Genomic DNA, 21,091 nt, shown 5'->3' with positions numbered 1-21,091 from the left:
CGTACAGTTCCAAATTAAATAGATGAATAATCATATTGAATTATTAGAACCGTTGATGCGTTTAGTAGGGACCTGAGTTTGCTGGTTGTATTTTCAGATTATCCCTGGAGACCTCCGTCCTCCAACATGGACTCCAACGTGGTGAAGTGGCTCTTTCTCCCTGATCATCTGACACCACCAAACCCAGTGTTCCTCCTCTGTAAGGCTGCATCATCATCATTATGATCATCACCATCCACATCCAATAATGCTTACTCTAAATAACATCCTATTTACATTTGATTCTCAGGAATGTAAGGAGTATTTATATATGGTAGTATATTTTGGGTTTTAAAACCAAGACATACATACGACGTCTGTCCAAAATGATTAAATACATGCAGCTACCCCCCGTAGGGTCAGTCAAGGACATTATAATTCCATTCTGTGACTCCATTAACCTACACATAAATGTATACATGAGGTTCCTGAGTAAGGCCTGAAATGTGGGAACATTAGAAGTCAGAAACATATAACTAGCACTTTGCCAACTTGGGTAATTAGGTCATCAACATACACCAGGTGATTAATACGCCTGTTCCCCTCCATAGATCCAGTCTTCTAGTTTCCTAAAGTCATCCATGTACATGTTAAAGGGATAGTTCACCCAAAATTCAAATTTCATTATCTACTCCCCCTCATGTGGACCAAGGGCTGGGAGAAGTTTCAGAGTCCTCCGTTCCTTCTCTGAGTTACAGCGAGGCTCCGTGCAGCACTGCATGTCCATATGACGGTTGCAAACGGAGCTCACTTTTCTTGGTCCAAAAAGACACACCAAAAAACATCCAAATACCTCCACACAGTTCGTCTGTAATGTCCCTCTTGTATTGAAGCCCCGACATGAGAAATTGTTCCGAAAAAAATTAAATAAGTCTATATTTTAAGCTTGTTTATAGCAGAAGCTCCCAGTGTTGCTCTGCCGGAATCTCGTGCGATTTGCATTAACACCCAGTTCACGGCTCCGCAAATCGTGCGAGATTCCGGCAGAGCAACACTGGGTGCTTCCGCTATAAACAAGCTTAAAATATAGACTTATTTAATTTTTAAATGAGGGGCATTACAGACGAGCACTATGGAGGTATTTGGATGGTTTTTGGTGTGTCTTCTTGGACCAAGAAAAGTGAGCTCCGTTCGCAACCGTCATATGGACATGCAGTGCTGCACGGAGCCTCGCTGTAACTCGGAGAAGGCACGGAGGACTCTGAAACTTCTCCCAGCCCCAGACATGAGGGTGAGTAGATAATGAGTTTTTTTCATATAGTTTTTTTTCATATAGGGATAATTCACTCAAAATTTCAATTTTGAGTGAACTATCCCTTTAAGAAGAACAGGAGACAATATTCCACCTTGCCTGACCCCACTGGTAACAGGGGAAGGGATAGATAATATGTTACCCCATCTGACTTGCATGGTTTGATGGGAATACCAAAAAAGCAAGATTTGTATTAGATACGGGTCAGAAGAGACCTGCCCTTATGATGGTCCAACCCTCTGAAGGAGCTGATCACACATGATCAGAGTCTACAGTTTAATAATCAATTTCTTAATCAATTAATGTGAAAACGGCTGACCCACACAGTGCACACACATGTTGTATCACACTCTCTAATCCACTCTGTTCACTATATTTCTGTAGTGTAGCTGTGTGTTTCTTTGCTTTTCAGACGATTTCTTCCTCCTTCTCGGGGCGTCGCTGCAGCTGCAGGTGTTTGAGGAGGAGCTGCAGGCTTCAGTTCAGGTGCTGGCAGGAGACAACAGCGAGCTGGACGGACATGATGGACAGATCTGTAATCTCATCAGTCAGCTCCATCTCAACACTGTCCCTGACTTCACACTGTGCAGGTAAACACCTCACCTGTCTGTTCCTCCACCTGTCCCACTGTCTCTCTGTCCATCTGACCCCTCCATATATGTCCAGGTCTTATCTGGACATGATGAAGGTCTTCATCTTCAGCTACATGTTCTGGTTTGTCCTCACCATCATCTTCATCACTGGGACCACCAGGTGAGTGGGCGGAGCTACACTTACCTGTAGGATTTTTTTCAAAGTAACATTTAATCACTCCTGAAAACAGACACACACTCGCAAGATTACACCTGAGAAATGTTTGTTTAAAGAGATATTTCAACATTTTGGCAAATGCACCTATTGCCATAATCCCTATTCATAGCAGTAGGTTCGTTACCTTTAATTGTCAGTGCAAGCTGTTTTTAGATCGGTGGGGCAGAGATGCAAGCTGTTCAGCTAACACAACAGAGGCATATGGTATTTCCGGGTTTCCCTCATCAAACTCATCAAATACACAATCCAAGATGTGAAGTGAAGTGAAATGAAATGAAATAATAACATATATATAATAACACACAAAGAAAATACTCTGAACTACTTTTGAAATCACTCCACCCAGCAGCCGTGTCTGGAATATGTGTGGAATGTGTTTGATTGATAATATAGTTCCGGCTACGCATTTGCCTTGAAAACAACGCCGTCTCGTAATGTTCCATTATTATTTCATAGCGTGGTGAATGTGAAAGTCACAACTTCTCCATGAGAGTGTTTTGGAGTTGTTGGATTGTGTATTTGATGGGGGAAACCCAGAAATACCATATGCCTCCGTAGTGTGGGCTGAGCAGCTCACGGCTCTGCTCCGCCGATCGAAACACAGCTTGCACCGACAATTAAAGGTAATGAACCTACTGCTGTGACTATAGGGATTATGGCAATGGGCCGATTTGCCAAAATGTTGAAATATCCCTTTAACCTTCAAATTTAGGTTAAGGTTATACTTGTTGCTTAAATTTTTGGATCCGGCATCCTGGGTAGCAAAGTCCATTTTTACTGTAACCTGTTGCTCACCCTGAGGTTTCTCCAAATTTTCCCTGTTAAAAAGGTTTTCTAGAGTTTTTCCTCAGTGGATGTGAGGGTCTAAGGACAGAGGATGTTGTTATGATGCTGTGTAAAGCCCTTTGAGACAAACTGTTTGTAAAAACAGGCTATACAAATAAAATAGCCTTGCCTTGCCTTCAATTCAAATGAACTGAAATGCAGTCCTCTTTTAACTACATATTTAACATATAAACTGTTTTTCATGAACATTAATGTTAACTTATATTTAACTTCAATAATATGTTCCTTTCAAAATACATTTTCAACACACACAAAAAAACGGAACAATTTCTACTGTACATCAATCATTTTTGGTTAAATCAGAATTAAAAAGTTTCCTTGAAAAACTGAAATACATGTTCATAAAATGTCAGACTTGAGGATTAAACACAGCCAATATTTTTTGTAAAAAAACAAACAAACAGGAAATAAATCTGAAAATGAAGTTTTAGGATTGTACCCTGAGATGTGCAGAATAACCAAAGCAAGCGGTTTGCTGCTGCAGGATCAGTATCTTCTGTATGGGCTACCTGGTGGCCTGTTTCTACTTCCTGCTGGTGGGGGGAGAACTGCTGCTGAAACCAGTCAAATCCATCCTGGTGTACTGGGACTGCCTGATCGGCTACAACGTCTTCGTCATAACCATGAAGAACATCCTGTCGGTAAGAGTCAGCATCGTCATCATCGTCATCATTCATGAGTCACATGGTGGAGTCCCTCTCATCACCTGTCTGTCTCATCATGTCTGTCCTCTGTCCACCAGATCCTGGCCTGTGGCTTCATCAAGTCGTTGGTGTTGAATCACTGTTGGCTGATTCAGCTTTTCAGTCTGGCCTGCACCATTAAAGGATACACCAAACGTATGTTAACCGTCTGTCTACCCGTCTGTCTGTGGAACTGCCAAATGTCACAAGTTAACAGTGCTAGTTTTGTTCGGCAAAGTGCAGCATCTGTAAAAATGTCAAACTGAGAAAAACAGCTTTTTGTGTTTTTCATTGTCAGGTTTAAAGACCCCCTAAACCAAAACTGCCCTTTTTGAAATTATTAACATTTCAATTTATTGTGTGGGCTCTGCTACAAGGCATTTCAGGAGCAAAATTGCTAATCCACTCAATAACTGAGCATTTTAGACTTGAAAATACAGTTTCAAAACCAGAGTCTGAAAAAACTGGATTCAATTTTTCAAATTGGAGTCACGAAACTAGCAACCAATCCCGTTGAATTTGTTTTGCATCTAATTTGTTGTTCACTGTGATACAATCTACTTACACAGCTAGATGTTCAAGCATGTTAGCATTAGTTGCTGTGGCCCAGAGGTTTAGTCGCTGCCTTGAATGTGGGAGACCAGGGTTCAAACCCTGGTGCAAACTTTGTGTTTTGACTTCACTCCTCCTCCTCTGCCGTTACTTAGCAACACGGTGGCGGTGGGTGGGCACGAGTCGTGGTGCATCTGCATACTTGAATAATATTCATAGAATCTGGATTTTTCAATGAGGGAGAAATAGTCGACCTATTTTTAGCCTATTTGGGAGCTTTTTTAAACAATTTTTTTGTGGGAAAGCAATTTTAAACAAAAAATAGTCATAGCAGAGCATTTTTACAAATTTTAAAATAAATCTTTAGGGGGACTTTAAAGCAGATATCAGCTTCACGGCCGTTTCGGCTAATGCTGCGTTCAAGGCAGGCTTTTGAAACCGTAAGTTACAGCTTCAAGTCACAACTACGACTTGGTAGCGTTCCAGGTAACCCGTAGCTCGTGTTTTTACCATCCTGTTGTCTGTGAAAGTTCCCTATAACGGCCACTCGTAACTTCCGACCCGTGAACTCGTACCAGATCGAACTGGTATGACTTCACAGGAAGGAAAAACACAAAGTACGAGTTTCTTTGAACGCACCATGAGTTAGCAGCCCCCGCCCTTGTCAGGCATCAATTGGTCCTCGTGCTACGTCACCACATTCACGCGCATCCCTTGGCTGCACACACAGCCCTTCATGCCGTTCTCTCTCCTCATTGGATAACACTTGTATCCCACAAGGAAAATTTTCTCCTCGGGTTACAGCAGAGCAGAGTGACGGAGAGACTCGTGTTTAGGCTGAAATACTTCATGTAAGTGATTGCTGACGGAAAATAGGACTATTTAGGACTTATATTAACAAAAACATTCCACTGATATCTGCTTTAAGCATCAAATTATGAATAACTACCAAGTCTATAATTGATTAGATAAAGGTGGACTGGATTAAATGTATTTTATTGTTTGTCTTTCTGACCAATTTTGACCGTTTCATGGCAGATACTGCACTTTGGTTTGGTATTAGCTACAGATTCGGCATTTTGCCTTGGTTTTACTCCATTGGAATTATAGAGTAAATTCTAGAATGTAGGGAGTACAGTACTCTTTGCAGATACTGTACTTTGCCTTGGTTTCACAGTGTTTTTTTGGATGGACAGCAAAATAAAAAGCCCAATAACTCTGGAAATTTTAGCAGCACCAATATCAAAGTCTACCAGATTGAAGAGAATATGCCACACTTCTGATTGGTCAAAAGAAATATTGAAAAAAAGCAGATACTGCACTTTGCCTTTGTAGGGCGGTATACCTGTCTCCAGTCTGTCCTGTCTGTCAGTCTAACTGTCTGTCTGTCTGTCTGTCTGTCTGTCTGTCTGTCTGTGTGTCTGTGCAGCGGAGCAGCAGAGCAGTAAACAGTGTGAGCTGCCCAGTGATGAGGCGGGGATCATCTGGGACGGAGTGTGTTTCTGTTTCCTGTTGCTGCAGAGGAGGGTCTTCAGGAGCCACTACTTCCTGTATGTGGTCCTGGACCTCCAGAATACTCAGCTGCTGGCCTCCAGGTACACACTAACAGCATGTAGTGTATGATAAAACACAGACAGACACACACACAGACTTGACCTGCTGTGAATATGTGTGTCTGCAGGGGGGCAGAGCTCTTCGAGGCGTCCACAGTGAAAGCGGTCAGAGCCAGACTGGAGGTGGAGAAGACGTCCATGGACCTGCTGAAGAGACAGTAAGACATCAACAGGACAGCGGTCAAATCCAAGTCAAAATGTTGATGAGGGAAATCCAAGACACAGTAGAGAAAACCACACAACACTAAGATATCAAAAAACACAGAGGGTCTGATTTTACTAGTGTCCCAAATACAGAGTGCTAAATTGCGTATGTTTTGCAGGTCTATTAGGTGATCTGTTAGGAGTAACAACAATGACAACAGCTACTAACTTATTTGGCTTTTTATTAGTAAAAATCAAATATTGCTTGCATAAATACGTATTTCACTGAAGTGGAATCACACCTGCATACAAATGAAAGCTTTCTGGTACCTTAGAATGAGTTGTTACAAGTCGTTACATAAGTGGGCGACGCACCGAACCGAGGCGGCCATGTTGCATCGCCATTTTTTACGTTGAGTGGCAGCGTGACCGTAGGTAACCACGGAAACTGAGCGGAGCTGTGGGCTCGGCCTGTTAAAACTGTCACCACTGTGTAGTGTGAGGAAGGACGGAGGCACTGGTGTTGCATTCAGGTGCAGTCAGGCAGACGGCCGTCGGCAAACCAACCGGATGCCATTTTACTCCACCAGAGAAAGACGGTAAAACAATACCACATCACCATGACAACATATTGTCACGCCTGTATTGTTTTGCCTCGTGCTGGCGGACCACTTGTTTACATAGAGGCTTGTTTATCCTGTTACATGCAGCGTCTGTTGTCTGTCTGACGTCTGCCCCATTTCACGTGAATGCAACATCAAGAATACGTTCTGATATGCAACCGCACCGCTAGATGGGGGGAATACCTACATATTATACCTTTAAGGACAGCAGAAACAGCTACAGCAGCTGAAATGAGCCAGACACAAGGACATTAACTTTACTCACATGCTGCTGACTACAGATAAATTGCATTGCATGTGCAAAATCAAACTGTTTGCATTTTCTCCTGCACGTATTTTGCACACCTTTGCAGAAAAACACCCAATATTCTAAGGCAATGGTATGATATAACATGTGTGTGTTGAAGAGTGAACACCTTTACTAGATCAGTTTGTACATTTAGTTTTCCGGTGATGTCAAATTTGTACACATTTTATACATGAAAACCTTTAGTAAATCAGACTCTAAGACATTAAAATACCAAGATAACAAAACACCCAGACACAAAAACACTTGGATAACCTGTACTATGGCGCTGGTCGTCCACTAACTCAGTTAACCCTGGGGTTACAGTCCAGCTGTAAGCACTTTAATGTGTAGGAGATTGATGATAAACTATTATAAAGCTGTTTAAGTTAAAAGACTGTCTCTGCTGATAGAAAGAATAGATAAGTAGTTCAGATATGATGAGTCAATCTGGTTGAAATATTTCATTATAATCATTATAATCAGATTGGAGGATTGGTATTTAATTTCCTGTTGTGGTCACAGAGTCTCTTGGCTATTCTTAGCTCCTTCACCACCAGTAAAACAAGTTATTTGTTCAATTAAAATAAACATTTTTTACTTATTTATTTTGTGGTGGACTTGTGTGCATTTATTAGAGGCTGTTGTAAAAGAAGAATTAGCACATGGAAAGTCTCAAGGTGCAAAACATTACAGTGTTTTCTAAAACCGTCAACTTTTTTGGTCCCACTGGGATCCTGTAGGAATGTTTTTCCAGTGATCTGATTGGTCGGTAGTTTGGCTGTTGACAGGTTTTGATGTAATCCTATGAAGTTATACGTTGATATCCTCAAATACTGCCTCATAGTACGAGCCTCAAGACAGCACAACACCAAGATACCAACCACCAAGTCAAAGTCAAAAGCACCTCAAGAAGATGAGTCCGTCAAAACAGGACTAAGACTGTCTCAGGAGGGAGACAGTATTCAGGATCAAGTCTGAGACAGGTTTCAGGTTAGAATAAAATTGTCTTGAGACCAGAGACCAAGATCAGACTCACTCCCGTGACTCAGTAAGACTTGGACCTGGATTCATACTTATCAATCAACTCCTGGACCAGTTGATAATGGACTTGCATGGACTTTGTTCTGACCTGACACACCCACCCAGACCTGGACCGGTCTGACCCAGACTTATTCCCTGTCTCTGTATTTCCTTCAGGATGGAGAGGATCAAATCGCGACAGCAGAAATTTCGCAGAGGAAAAGAGAAAATGATGAGTTTGACCCAAGACAGATCCCACACTGACGGTCCGTGAACACACGTCCGCTGTCATGGTAACAGGCTGTGATGCACAGCTGTCAATCGAGGAATTCTGTGGGCTTCTACCTCATCAGTGTTTTCTTTGCAGGTCAGGAGAACAAGAAGGGTCAGCAGCAGAAGGAGTGGTGGAGACCCTGGGTCAACCACGCCTCCAGTGAGTCACGTGACCTCTGACATCATCACTCAGCTGTCAGACTGCTTCACTTTCACTAAGTGGTCTCTCTGTGTAACTGTGTCTGCCTGCAGTGGTGAGGAGCGGAGACTACTACCTGTTTGAGACGGACAGTGAGGAAGAGGAGGAGGAAGAGGAGAAGAAGGAGGAACATGGGAAGAAGGAGGAGGAGGAGGAGGTTCCTGAGAAATCAGCCTTCCAGGTGAGACTGTAGCTGAGCTCCTCACACCACCTCCAAAACAACTAACCTTCTGTTATTATCTCATAGCGTGGTGAATGTGCAGGTCACAACTTGTCCACCAGAGCGTTGTGGAGTTGTTGGATTGTGTATTTGATGAGTTTGACGAGAGAAACCAAGAAATCCCATTAGCCTCCGTAGCGTAGCTCTGAGCAGCTCACGGCTCTGCTCCATCGTTCTAAAAATAGCTTGCACCGGCAATTAAAGGTAACAAACCTACTGCTATGACTATAGGGATTATGGCAATGGACTAATTTGCCAAAATGTTGAACTATCCCTTTTGTGACACTGAAGGCCCAGTGGCCTTGTCCCTATAATGATGATATTCCTAGCCTGATATGTGGGCGTATTTATCTTTTGGACTGTTGCAGTATGTTACTATTATATTTGTATTCTTTATTGTATACTGCACCAAACACCAAGCCTAATATCTTTTTTTTCTTTTCTTTTTTGAATTTTCATCACTTTATTACAGTAAATGAGTCCATATCATACATACACACACACATACAGAACAGGCAGAGACAGGTTTGTGTTTGTCTCTCTCTCAGACCAATGTTCACAGCATCGGAGTAGAAATAAATAAAACAAAGGTGTTATAGACTCAGAGATGTGCAGTGATCACACCTAACATGCAACTGTAGACTGCTGTAGATTGCAGTTGCAAGCCAAATATCTTAAAGAGAAAACATATTTTGAAGGTCCCCATTTTACACACTGGACCTTTAAATAAATCTCATTCTCTGATTCTGCCTCTGTGATGTCATCATCCCTCCCTCAAACTGCTTTAGACAATAATACTTTAACAATATCAAAACTTAACGCAGATAAATGACAAGAGATACATAAGTGACATGGTGAAAACAACAACATGATTAACTGGACTGGTAAAAGTTTCCTCCTGTGGATGTAGAACAAGAAGCATGATGGAAACATTATAGTTTCAAGTTATTCAGCTTTGTCTTATTAGATAGGAGTCTTCTCCACTAGCTCTAATTTATGCCAGGCTTGAGGGCTGTCAGTTACTTGTAGTATATAACACCCGTTAGTTTTAAAAATGAGTTTCTCCTAAAATGGAAAGTAAAGAGGTACTTTTAGTCTTAAGATAATTTATGAATACTGGCCCTAGTCTTTTAGTGATGGTGATAATGAAAAGATGTTGTAGAACAGTTGAAAGATGTCAGTAGGTCAGAGAGAGAGAATGTCCTCATTTCAATACATTGAGGAGAATCAGCCAGAGAACTGATTGTTGATCTCTGCCGTCAGTTTGTCTACCACGCCTGGATCACTGACTCCAGAACAGCCATGAGAGCGCGCAACAACCAGAAGAAACTGTGGAAGAAGACGTCTTCTGAGCGAAGGAGCACGAAGGAGGAGAAGAAAGGAGGTGAGGACGAGCTGGTTTCACACCAACATCAGATAATAACATGAACAGAGCAAAAGAATCAGTAAAAGAAACGTATACAGACATGGGGAGTGGACCACATCAGGCTGAGGAGGAGGAGGAGGAGGAGGAGGAGGAGGAGCATTATTACATCATCCTTGCATCATTAGTCATCTGAATGAGCACTGTTGGGTTAGGAAGACTCTTTGTCTACACATCCAATTTAATTCATATTCATAGGGATATATTGCCCTTTGTAATCAGTTCTTCTTGATAAACTGGAGAATGTGTTGCCCCTCTGCTTAGACTCTAGCTCGGGCATGGACAAACTAAGGCCCATGGGCCAAATTATAGCAAAGACTGCAAACTTTGATGCAGGGTTAGGATGACCAACAACACTGCTCCCACTGTCATTTGAATGTAGGTTTTCTTTTACTTTTAGGTAATAGCTTTTACATTATATTAGTTCACGCTAGGGATGTCACGATTGTAGATTTTCTTGGTACGATTATTGTCAGAGAAATAATCACGGTATTACGATTATCACGATTATTATGCGTTAATTAATTTCACAACACTGTGTATGTGTAAAATCAAATGTAGTCTGAATAATTGCAATGCTAATTATTTACACAAACGTTAATAAAGGACCAATTATATTCCCCAGGAGAAGTGTTTGAATTATTCAAGTCATTAATTGTCATCTATACCAATTGTTTAAGTTTATTTTAATCGTTTTTTGTTTGTTTTTTTATTTACAAATGGCACGCAAACTTTTAAATTCCTACCGATTCAATGTTACATTAGGTAAATGGACCAGTATCTGTGCATTTACATCTGTTCCGACATAATATTTTTTGGAAAGCAGGGCTCCAGACTAACTTTTTTGACTAGGAGCACAGTGGCCCCTTACTTAAAATTTTAGGAGCGCAATCAGAAAATTTAAGGGCGCACACCGAAATCGACTTGCAAAGTAAATTTTCACATTTCCTCTAATTTTCACTGTATTACTGATAAATACTGCATAAATGCAGAAACTATAATGTTTTAAATTCACATTTTATTGTGCAACAGTTTAAATATTGAAAATATAAAGTTAATGTTTAGGCTACACTGACCAAGAACAGAACAAGTAGACACACCACTTGTGGGAAGCTCATCCTAGAACAGACCCCCCCCCCCCCCCCCCCCCTCCCTTGGGGGATGAGGTGCCTGTGTAGGTCAGCCCTTGTTGGCGTCCTTGTCTGTTGACCTGTCCCTGACTGAGCCACATGTGCACGGACTCCCCACACGGCCCCAAAAAAATTAAAAAATCTATCGATCAACAATCAATCAATAAATCATTTCCGTATGGGAGCCTAGTCTGCAGCGCGAGTCAACCTGCTTCGTTGCCTTGTGACGATTTGAGTACCGCTGCTGAGAGCGCGAGCATATTATGGGATGTTTAAGGTTTGTAGCGAGCCATCGAAAAAAAATAATGCAGGTGACGTTCTGCGCACACACACCCGCGGGTCGCCGGTCTGTGTGTCTCCTGCTGTTTCACATGGAGCTCTGCTGTGGAAAGACGTCTCCTCCAAGATCCACACATTAACCAATCACAGTGGTCATAAAAAAGAAAATCTGCAAATTTACTGGTCGCACATGCGCGAGTAGATGAAAAATTTACTCGCATTGTATCAAATTTTAGCCGCAAAATGCGACCATTTAGTCGCAGTCTGGAGCCCTGGAAAGTGACAGTATTTAGGAATCTTTGCGATAAATTAATTGTGGCGTTTTCTACCGTGATTAATTGTGAAAACAAGTAATCGTGACATCCCTAGTTCACGCAAACACTCCATCCATCTGTTACTGGCCCAGTGACCCGGTTGTCAAATTTAAAAACTCATTGTGGCCCCTGAGCCAACCCCTGGTCTAGCTCTACCACAGCTCAGGACTACCCACTAATCAGCTTTAGAAGACGATAATGTGTAAGTGAGACAGATTCTCTTGAGTTTTTATGTGTGTAAATGTAGAGTAATGTGTCATCTGCATATCAGTGTAACCTGATCCAACCAGCTTCCTGTGACTCCTTCTCTTCAGCACCTGGTCTGATAGAAGTGACGGAGGAGATGGAGGACGATGGAGAGGAGGAGGAGCCAGAAGAGGGGCCAGGTAGGAGGTTTCAGATTCAGCCACCTCAAATGAAAACATCTCAGCAGTTGCGTTGACAGGTGAACATTAGGAACAGATATCCTGAGGTGATGTTGTGTGTTTCAGAAACCGTGTTCCATCGCTTCTCCAACACGCTGCGGTTCTGTTGGGTGCTGCTGTCGGCTCTGCTGGACTCTCTGACTGGCTGGCTCAGCAGCTTGTCTCAGGAACACATCGACATATCCACTGTCCTCCGCATCGAGCGTTGTATGTTAACACAGCAGGCCAAACAGGTAAACAACCAAACACAACAGGACTAAACATTGCCCAGGGGTCAGTTTCAGGAAGCAGGCTCAACAAACTCTGAGTCAAATCCCGAGCTCAGGGTTGATTGAGCCTGAGCTGGAAAACTCTGAGTTTTCGGTTTCAGAACAGCTGATCAGAATTAGTTCAATCAACCCTGAGTATGTTGAGCCTGAGGGAGGCACGTTCACCGTGAGCACAAGAAGCCATCATCAGTGGAGCACAGATGATACGATTCACAATGACAGAAAGAAAGAAACAGAGCCGCGAATTTCACTCCGACCCAACTGGAGAGTTTAATGATGGCGTATGTGGAGTATGAACACATCAAAAAACATCAGATTCAGCCGAAACCGCGTGAGCTGACGTGGAAAACAGTGCAGTGTGTTCTCTAAAGAACTCTGACAATGGGACAAAAACATATTGATGGATAAAATGCCATGTTGTTACGTAGCTCACTCGGTAGCGCGTCTGCCTTTTACGCAGTCAGAACGGGTTCGAATCCAAGGTATAACCATGGACTTTGCTCAGCAATGCATTTTCTCATGATTATATATAAAAGAGTAGTCTATGTGGTTGTGTAATCTGTGGCCTCTTAAAAATTTCCATTTTAATTTGATATCTATTGATTTGTTCAGCTGTATCTACTTCAAATCAAACAGTAGCCTAAGACATTTAGTTTACTTCATTCTTGTATTATTTGGCGATTGTTTCATTTACAGTAATTGCTGAATAGTTGCTACACCGAGAGGCCGACAGAGGTTTACTGTATCTTCAACAATTTCTACTGGCACTGTCCCACATGAAAACCTGCACCGTCTCGTCTCTGCTGTACAGCCCGAGTCCGACAAGCCGCTGTCTCGCTGCTGCGTTCACTGTCTCCAATGTTCATTCATTTTCTATACCACTTATCCTGCACTAGGGTCACGGGTGAGCTGGAGCCTATCTCAGCTGACTTCGGGCGAGAGGTGGGGTACATCCTGGACAGGTCGCCAGTCTATCGCAGGGCTAACATATATAGACAGACAACCATTCACACTCTCATTCACACCTATGGGCAATGAGAGTCACCAATTAACCTAACCTGCATGTCTTTGGTCTGTGGGAGGAAGCCGGAGTACCCGGAGAGAACCCACGCATGCACAGGGAGAACATGCAAACTTCACACATTGTCTCCAATGTAAAAAAAAAAAAAAAAAAAACCTTTAAAAAGCTGCCGTTGGTGAAAAATCGAATGACAAAAAATTAAAATAAAATCTGCTCCGGTTATAATGAATTATGGCCTATACACGATGTGTGATGAAACAGCTCTATCTGTCATAGAGGTAATAAATCCTCCAACAGGCTCTACTGTAATGATCCGCTCTTTAACGGCCTTTAAATAAGTTTCACTTCCACGTCCACGACGTCATTCACTAAATTACACAATGTCTCTGCTTCCTGCTCCACGCTCAGCGGCATCAACCTCACGTTACTGACTCAGCATTACGCTGATCCTGCTCTCTGAAACAGAAAACTCAGAGTTTCCCTCCTCTCAGGCTCAACATACTCAGAGTTTCCACTAATCTCGCTTTCTGAAACGGACCCAGTGTTAGAACTGCAACAAAGATTGTAGATGTGTTTCATGTTTGTTTTTGCTTTTTGTTTGGTTTAGGGGAATTTGCCCACCAGAAAAGCAATCAGCGTTTACTACCAAGAACAGATCATGAAAACCTCCAGAGAGTCTGGCCTGGACTACAGCACCAACGAGGAAGAGTGGCAGGTTTCAGCAGCGAGAGGAAGGGAGGAGGAAGAAGAGGGAGTCATGACTGGTTCAGAGGAAGAAGCAGGAAGTCCAGAAGAGGAACCAGTGTCAGGAAACAATGATCTAGAGGTTCCAAATACTGGACCAGATTCAGAACTGCAATTAGAAGTAGAAGGTCCGGCAGATCGACATGCTGGGAAGCTTTCAGGAGATGATCCATGTGAACCAACCGGAGCACCATCAGGTGCAGATTTAGGAAGTGACTGTCGATGTAAAACCTGTTCAGAAACTGTTTCAGGAAGAGATCCACCTGAAACACAGTCACCAGCAGATGGTCTTCATGATGAAGAGACAGTACTAGTAGAAGATGATCCAGCAGTGGTACACATGGTGACTAAAACCAGTCAAAGAGCACGACCCAGACTGTCCAGGATGGCAAGAGTCCCGTCTTCATCTTCAACTTCATCTTCATCATCAGTCTCAGAAGAAGAAAATATCACCAGGACAGAAAGGTTGGTGAAGCAACATATTACTATCATAAATATACCCCGGGGGCAAAGCAAAAAAAAGACACGGAGCGTTGTAAAAGGTTTGACACCAGAAATGATATCTAGGAACTTCAAGGATTAAAACCTGGGTGGACAACCCGGTCAACTATCTGCTGGAAAGCTACAGGGGCCAAAACCCCTTTCTTGGGTAATTATGCTGGCAAAATTATGTAAATGCAAATATTTAGGTACTACAATGGCATAAATAGTCATACAACTATAACATTTGGCAGAGAGTATCTTGACACATAGGGGGAGGCATGAAAAAAAGATTCTGGGGTTTGTTGCAACTCAATTTTAAGATATCACCCTCAACATCCCAAAAAAGATTTAAAAAAAAAAGTACTGTTTGCCTGACAAATTCTCATGAAAATGATTATTTTTCAGCACTTTATGGAGAATATCTATGCCTAACATGTATATAGAAAACTTCCTTAATTCATAAGCTTCCATTTGAGTCCAAGATAGCCTTTCTACTAGCTACTGGAAAGCTACAGGCTGTCAATGCAACACCTATTGTGAAAAACTACATGTTAACTGACATGATCAGAAAACATTCTATTTCTGGTCTCCCCAAAGTGAACAGATAGATAGAGAAGACCGTTGGCCACAGCAAGTGGGGCTTTTGAGATAGAAAGGCTATCTTGGACTCAAATGGAAGCTTATGAATTAAGGAAGGTTTCTATATACATGTTAGGTATACATATTCTCCATAAAGTGCTGAAAAATAATAATTTTCATGAGAATTTGTCAGGCGAACAGTACTTTTTTTTGTCTTTTTTAGGATGTTGAGGGTGATATCTTAAAATTGAGTTGCAACAAACCCTAGAATCTTTTTTTCATGCCTCCCTCTATGTGTCAAGATACTCTCTGCCAAATCTTATAGTTGTATGACTATTAATGCCATTGTAGTACCTAGGGATGGGTATCGAAAACCGGTTCCTCTTCGGAACCGGTTCCAACTTGGATCAATTCTTGGAATCGTATGCGTGTCTGCTTTAACGATTCCCTTATCGATTCCGTTTGGTTCAGAAACTCGCGCATTAATTGATTAATGACGTTACGTTAAAATCAATCTTCATTATAAATGGGGGTGCTTAGTGTTTATATCCACATGTCACCGTTTGTTCTCACAAAATAAAGTTAGTGGCGTGTCTGCGTGGAGCGGAGCTGCTGACAGATGCAGCTGACAGTGACGTTTCCTCATCACTAAACCTGTGAGCCACCGCGGTCCTCCCTCTCTCACGTCGTGAGGACAGGACAACGTCTCCTGAACAGGCTACATGTCTATTCTTTCTGTTTTTCTCTCTTTATTCTAACCACTTCCTTTCAGGTTTCGTCGTAGCCACGTGAAACGGTGCGCCCTGTGTCTTTTCTCTCGCGCGCTCTCTCTCTTTCGCTCGCTCACTCCACATAAAAAACGAACATTATGAAAACAATAACTAGTGAGAAGATACAGATGCATAAAAACCATGTAATGGAAACATTGTTAAATTCCTCCTGTGAGCACAGCTGCCCCACAGCCACAGTGGTCTAGTGTTAACCTGTCCAGGCAGGTCGGTCCTGTCTACTTTTTTAATGTTAGAGCCATTAATGCAGTGTTGTCAACCTTGGGGTTGGGACCCCATGTGGGGTCGCCTGGAATTCAAATGGGATCGCCTTAAATGTCTAGTAATTGATTAAAAAAAATAATTAAATAAACTAATTATTTTTCACAATCTTAAACAACGATTTTCTTTATACATTCACTTTCTTGAATATAAATCAAGATCATCTTGAATGAGGGTCACCAGAAATTTGTGATGTCAAAAGGGGTCATGAGCCAAAAAAGGTTGGGAACCACTGCATTAATGCAAACAAACCCATTTCTCTTTTATTCCCTCACCCAATGAGAATCGATAAGAGAATCGATAAGGAATCGAATCGATAAGCAATATCGATAATGGAATCAGAATCGCTAAATTCTTATCAATACCCATCCCTAGTAGTACCTAAATATTTGCATTTACATAATTTTGCCAGCATAATGACCCAAGAAAGGGGTTTTGTCCCCTGTAGCTTTCCAGCAGCTAGTTGACCGGGTTGTCCACCCAGGTTTTAATCCTTGAAGTTCCTAGATATCATTTCTGGTGTCAAACCTTTTACAACGCTCCGTGTCTGTTTTCCAAAAAACTGGAATTTTGCCCCCTGGGTAACATATGATTCTATTGATGGCTCTATAGATGATGTCCAATGACTGTCATGTTGGAGGTTTTTGGAAACAGCACTCTGTTACTTAGCTAATTACATAGGTTTATCCTACAGCTTGACTCTTGGGCTGGACCCTGAGGAGGAAGAGGAGGAGGAGGAGGAGTCAGATGAGGACGAACACAGGAGGAGGAGGAGGAGGGGGGAGGTGAGAAAAGGATTTAGGAAGCCGCTGCTGGTTCAGCCTCCGGGGGAGAGGAGCACCTTCCTGTCTGACTCCGCCTCCGTTTCCTGTCCACCGGTGTCTCGCACTCAGGAGCTGACGGCCAGCGAGCTGCTGAAGAACAGGTGAGGGCAGGTGAGTCACAGACATTGATCACATGCCACCCGTCAGTGCCTCACACTGCGCTCCTCCTCCGCTTCAGGACTTTCTACGACGAGGAGCTGGAGGTATCGGACCGGTTCTACCGTACCCAGTCCCAGCTGCTCCAGCTGTGCTACGCCCTCTATAACATCCTTGCAGCCAGGTAAACTCTGCTCCACTGCATCATTCACACCACACCTACCATTTCCTCAGCTGTGCTCCTTTGTCACGCTATGCCAGGGTTTTCCAACCTTTTTTTCCTCTGAGAGCTACTTTTATAAAATGAAAATGTTTTTGTGTGTTTTGTAACATTCATTTTTTTCATTCTTTACATTCCCCACTCTTCATGAAAATAGTATGTTTTTGGCCCCTATTATCCTGATAGCTGAAATTATTACTGTCAGATATTGTCCCCCCTCTTTTAAATATGAAAGGAGGCTGAAAATCACAGGACATGTCTGTTCTGATGATACAAGTCAGTAGGGGAGACACAGCTGGACAGGGAACCGGGATATGAATATAACCGGTGTAGTGTCAAGTTGAGACTGAGACATGCACGAAAAAACAGGCGTGACGCACCGTATGTGTGCCGCTACAGTGTCGCTTTGGTTGTGACCGTGCATGACATGCCATAGAGAGCCTAAGTGGAAGCGGGAGAGAAGTTCGCAATGGGACCTCAATTCGGAAAAAATCTCCATGTAAGTGAATGGAAGTCAAAATTTAATTTCATGAACTAATTGAATTGTGTCATGAGAAAAATACATGACCTTAACCTATTTAAAACATCACATTTCATGACAAGAAAACAGCAGTTTGTCGTAAAACAGCAACAGAAGAATTAATTTTGTGTGAAAACCGCTCTACGGACTACAGTACAAGATTGGGTGTCCCATAAAAAGATACGTCACCAACTGACACGGGAAAGGGCGGCATGTGGTGTGTGACGTCACCTACGTGACCTGTAGTCTTTCTGGTTACGGATATTTCGGAATTTTATTTTATAATAGTTTTACAACAAACTGCTGATTTCTTGGCATGAAACACGATGTTTTAAATATTTAAATTTTTAAAATTTTGACTCCCGTTCACATGGAGATTTTTTCCGAATTGAGGCCCCGTGGGGAGGGTTACTTCCTGTTTCCGCTAAGCTTCTCTATAGGCAGGGAAAATCCTAAATATAAGGTGCAGGTTTGCAGAGTGACCAATCAAGTTCTCAAATGTATATATGATTCATTTATCCTTTGGCGAGCTGCTGGGAAAGGGGCTGTGAGACCCCTGCTCTATGCAAATGACACTTTTATCCTTCCACACAGAGGATAGTGTATCTCTCTGTGAAGATGATGTGTTTGGGTGACAGAGTGAATGTCAGTAAACATCAGTTAAACAGACTGAGATGAAAGTGACAGGTATAAAGATTCAAAGACGGCAAGTTGTCAGCACTGACATCCCATGCACATGTCTCCCCCAGGTCAGAGACAGTCTGCTACCTGGTCATTGTGCTGAACCACATGGTGTCAGCCAGCTGTCTCACACTGGTACTTCCTGTCCTGGTGTTTCTCTGGGCAACGCTCTCCGTCCCTCGACCCAATAAGACCTTCTGGATGACGGCCATAATCTACACTGAGGTTCCCACCACTCCTCTAATTTAAATAACTATATATTAGTCAAATGTCTGCCTGGTCGGTTGAAGTTTGAGCCGTCTGTGTGTGTGTCTGTCTGTGTGTCTGTCTCTTCAGGTCACCATCGTCATTAAGTATTTCTTCCAGTTCGGTTTCTTTCCGTTCAACCAGAAGCTGGAGGTGGACCGCTCCAAACCATTCCACCCCCCAAACATCCTCGGAGTGGAGAAGAAGGAAGGCTACGTCCTGTACGACCTGCTGCAGCTTCTCACTTTGTTCTATCACAGAGCCACACTCAAGGTACACAACAATAAATCACCTGTTGTTTTGACTCCAGTTGTAAGTAACTCATACATCGGTCCATCCATTGGTCTTCACCACCTTAATCATCTCAGCTTCTTCAACTGCCTGAGCAATTTAATATGTAGCCTGCTTCTCAAAAACATTAGACATACACATCAGAGTGAGACAAAGAAGTTGAAAGGATTATTCTAACTCAGGGTGTATTCACACCAGGCTTCTTTAGTTCACTGGAAACAGACTTTTTCCTTGGTGCAGACCTTCTGAGTAGGTGTGAATTAAAACCACTGAACTCTTGTGCGGACCAAACAAGTGAACCAAGACCACCACCACCTCCTTGTCTGGTCCGCAGCAGAGTCTTTGAGACAAACTGTTTGTAAAAATGGGCTATACAAGTACAGTAATATTGCCTTGCCTTATCAGAGTCTGAAACAAACCCTGGTACGATTTGTTTGTGGTGTGACTGCAATCTGAACTTTTTCCAAACCAAATGCAAAATCCAAGCACCTGTGTTTTGGATTTAACAGGCTTCCGTTGTTGTGAGAAAACATTATTACATTAAACATTAAACACAACATTATTATTATAATATTGAATTGAATTGAATTGAATTGAATTGAATTGAATTGAATTGAATTGAATTGAATTGAATTTACTTTATTAATCCCCCAAGGAAGGAAATTTGTTTGTCCCAGCACCACACAACAATAAAAGGCAAATACACAATATAAAAATAGACAGATAAATACTCTAGGCACACACACAACATTCATTCATTAAAAATATGGTCAGCTAGAAAGCATAGGTCTGGAGGCTACATATGTGTTATAAAGCCTGATGGCCTATTATAGGCTTCTATATACATTATTATTGTATGTAAGGCAGTGACACCAGTCAAGAGGATTCATCACATGGTTGAGCAACCCAACTTGGTAGCCAACCTGATCTGTGCTCTGCTGATGAAGCCTGCTGCTGTAATCGTATAGTTTGATGAAGGCTCTCCTCTGTAGCCATTTGCGTGTCTTTGTCCGTGAAATGCATGCATGACCCCCACTGTGTACTTTTTATGCAAGATCCAACCAATAATTTTCATCCAATGACTGAGGGACTGTGGGACACATGTACTTTTGTTTACAAAGTTGGCGTCACTTGTGAAAAAATTCAATGTGAATATGAACCGCACCAAGTAAAAAAAAAAAAAAAAGCAAGTGAACTATCAGACTTTCCTGGTGTGAATACGCCCTCAGATATCACCTTCCACATTTTTTTATTAACTAATTATACATTCATTTGGCCAATCACTGCCAACTCCACTCTCCCTTGTCTCTGCAGTGTCATGGACTCTGGGACCAGACTGTTACCACTGAGACGGACGCGCTCAGTCACAATGACAACCAGGCCAGTTCCACAGACGGCACCGCTTCCATGGATGTGTCCGATCCCACCGGAACGCTGCGGCGGCGAGGCAGAAGAACCCAATCCAGCTCCACCCAGCAGCGGTCGCCTGCAGGTACCATCAACACCACATCAGGGTTTGGACTGTCTGAGGGGGGTCTGTGAGTCCAGTCTGTAGAGTCCACCGTAACAACTGGACCAACACTCTATCAGGGAACGTTTTCCATCAGTCTGATTAAGTCTGTTTCCAAGCAGAGCTGCTGGAGGTCGTCTCAGAAGGGTTGTTTGTATTCTTGCCAGTCCAATCCATTTCAATAAATCAGAAATCACATTAGCTGAAGAACAGAGACACTGCACCGTCATCTACCTTCATCTACATTCTAACAAACTGCTGTGTTGTTTATTCTAAAGTTCAAGTCTGAGCTGGTGAGTCACACTGATCTGATTTATCAAAATGTCAGTCTTCTTTATCAAAGGGCAGAACTCACTTTGCAGAGGAGTTTAATAATGGAGGAACATTCTAAATGAACATAATGCTGATGTTTTTCACTGTTTCC

At 42.4% G+C, this 21,091-nt stretch overlaps 2 protein-coding genes across 2 annotated transcripts in view; one reads left to right on the top strand and one right to left on the bottom strand.

Annotated features, from left to right (window-relative positions):
- The window catches only part of tubb6 (tubulin, beta 6 class V), a 403,096-nt gene that overhangs the window by 332,115 nt on the left and 49,890 nt on the right, over positions 1-21,091 (bottom strand). The gene's annotated exons all lie outside the window — the stretch shown is intronic.
- Positions 1-21,091, top strand: part of LOC311003561 (piezo-type mechanosensitive ion channel component 2-like) — an 82,366-nt gene that overhangs the window by 48,885 nt on the left and 12,390 nt on the right. The window contains exons 23-41 of the mRNA XM_083995328.1: positions 98-199; positions 1,704-1,881; positions 1,958-2,044; positions 3,432-3,588; positions 3,690-3,786; positions 5,612-5,777; positions 5,864-5,953; positions 8,049-8,137; positions 8,239-8,304; positions 8,397-8,524; positions 9,827-9,947; positions 12,024-12,095; positions 12,201-12,367; positions 14,032-14,633; positions 16,974-17,204; positions 17,282-17,383; positions 18,689-18,845; positions 18,957-19,139; positions 20,472-20,649. Of these exons, the coding sequence (XP_083851454.1) occupies positions 98-199; positions 1,704-1,881; positions 1,958-2,044; positions 3,432-3,588; positions 3,690-3,786; positions 5,612-5,777; positions 5,864-5,953; positions 8,049-8,137; positions 8,239-8,304; positions 8,397-8,524; positions 9,827-9,947; positions 12,024-12,095; positions 12,201-12,367; positions 14,032-14,633; positions 16,974-17,204; positions 17,282-17,383; positions 18,689-18,845; positions 18,957-19,139; positions 20,472-20,649 (2,973 nt within the window). The remainder of the gene's footprint in view (positions 1-97; positions 200-1,703; positions 1,882-1,957; positions 2,045-3,431; positions 3,589-3,689; positions 3,787-5,611; positions 5,778-5,863; positions 5,954-8,048; positions 8,138-8,238; positions 8,305-8,396; positions 8,525-9,826; positions 9,948-12,023; positions 12,096-12,200; positions 12,368-14,031; positions 14,634-16,973; positions 17,205-17,281; positions 17,384-18,688; positions 18,846-18,956; positions 19,140-20,471; positions 20,650-21,091) is intronic.

The sequence above is a fragment of the Trachurus trachurus genome (genome assembly GCF_905171665.1).
Source record: "Trachurus trachurus genome assembly, chromosome: 20".
In the NCBI taxonomy this organism is placed as follows: domain Eukaryota; kingdom Metazoa; phylum Chordata; class Actinopteri; order Carangiformes; family Carangidae; genus Trachurus; species Trachurus trachurus.
This window is presented reverse-complemented; position numbering and strand designations above follow the sequence as displayed.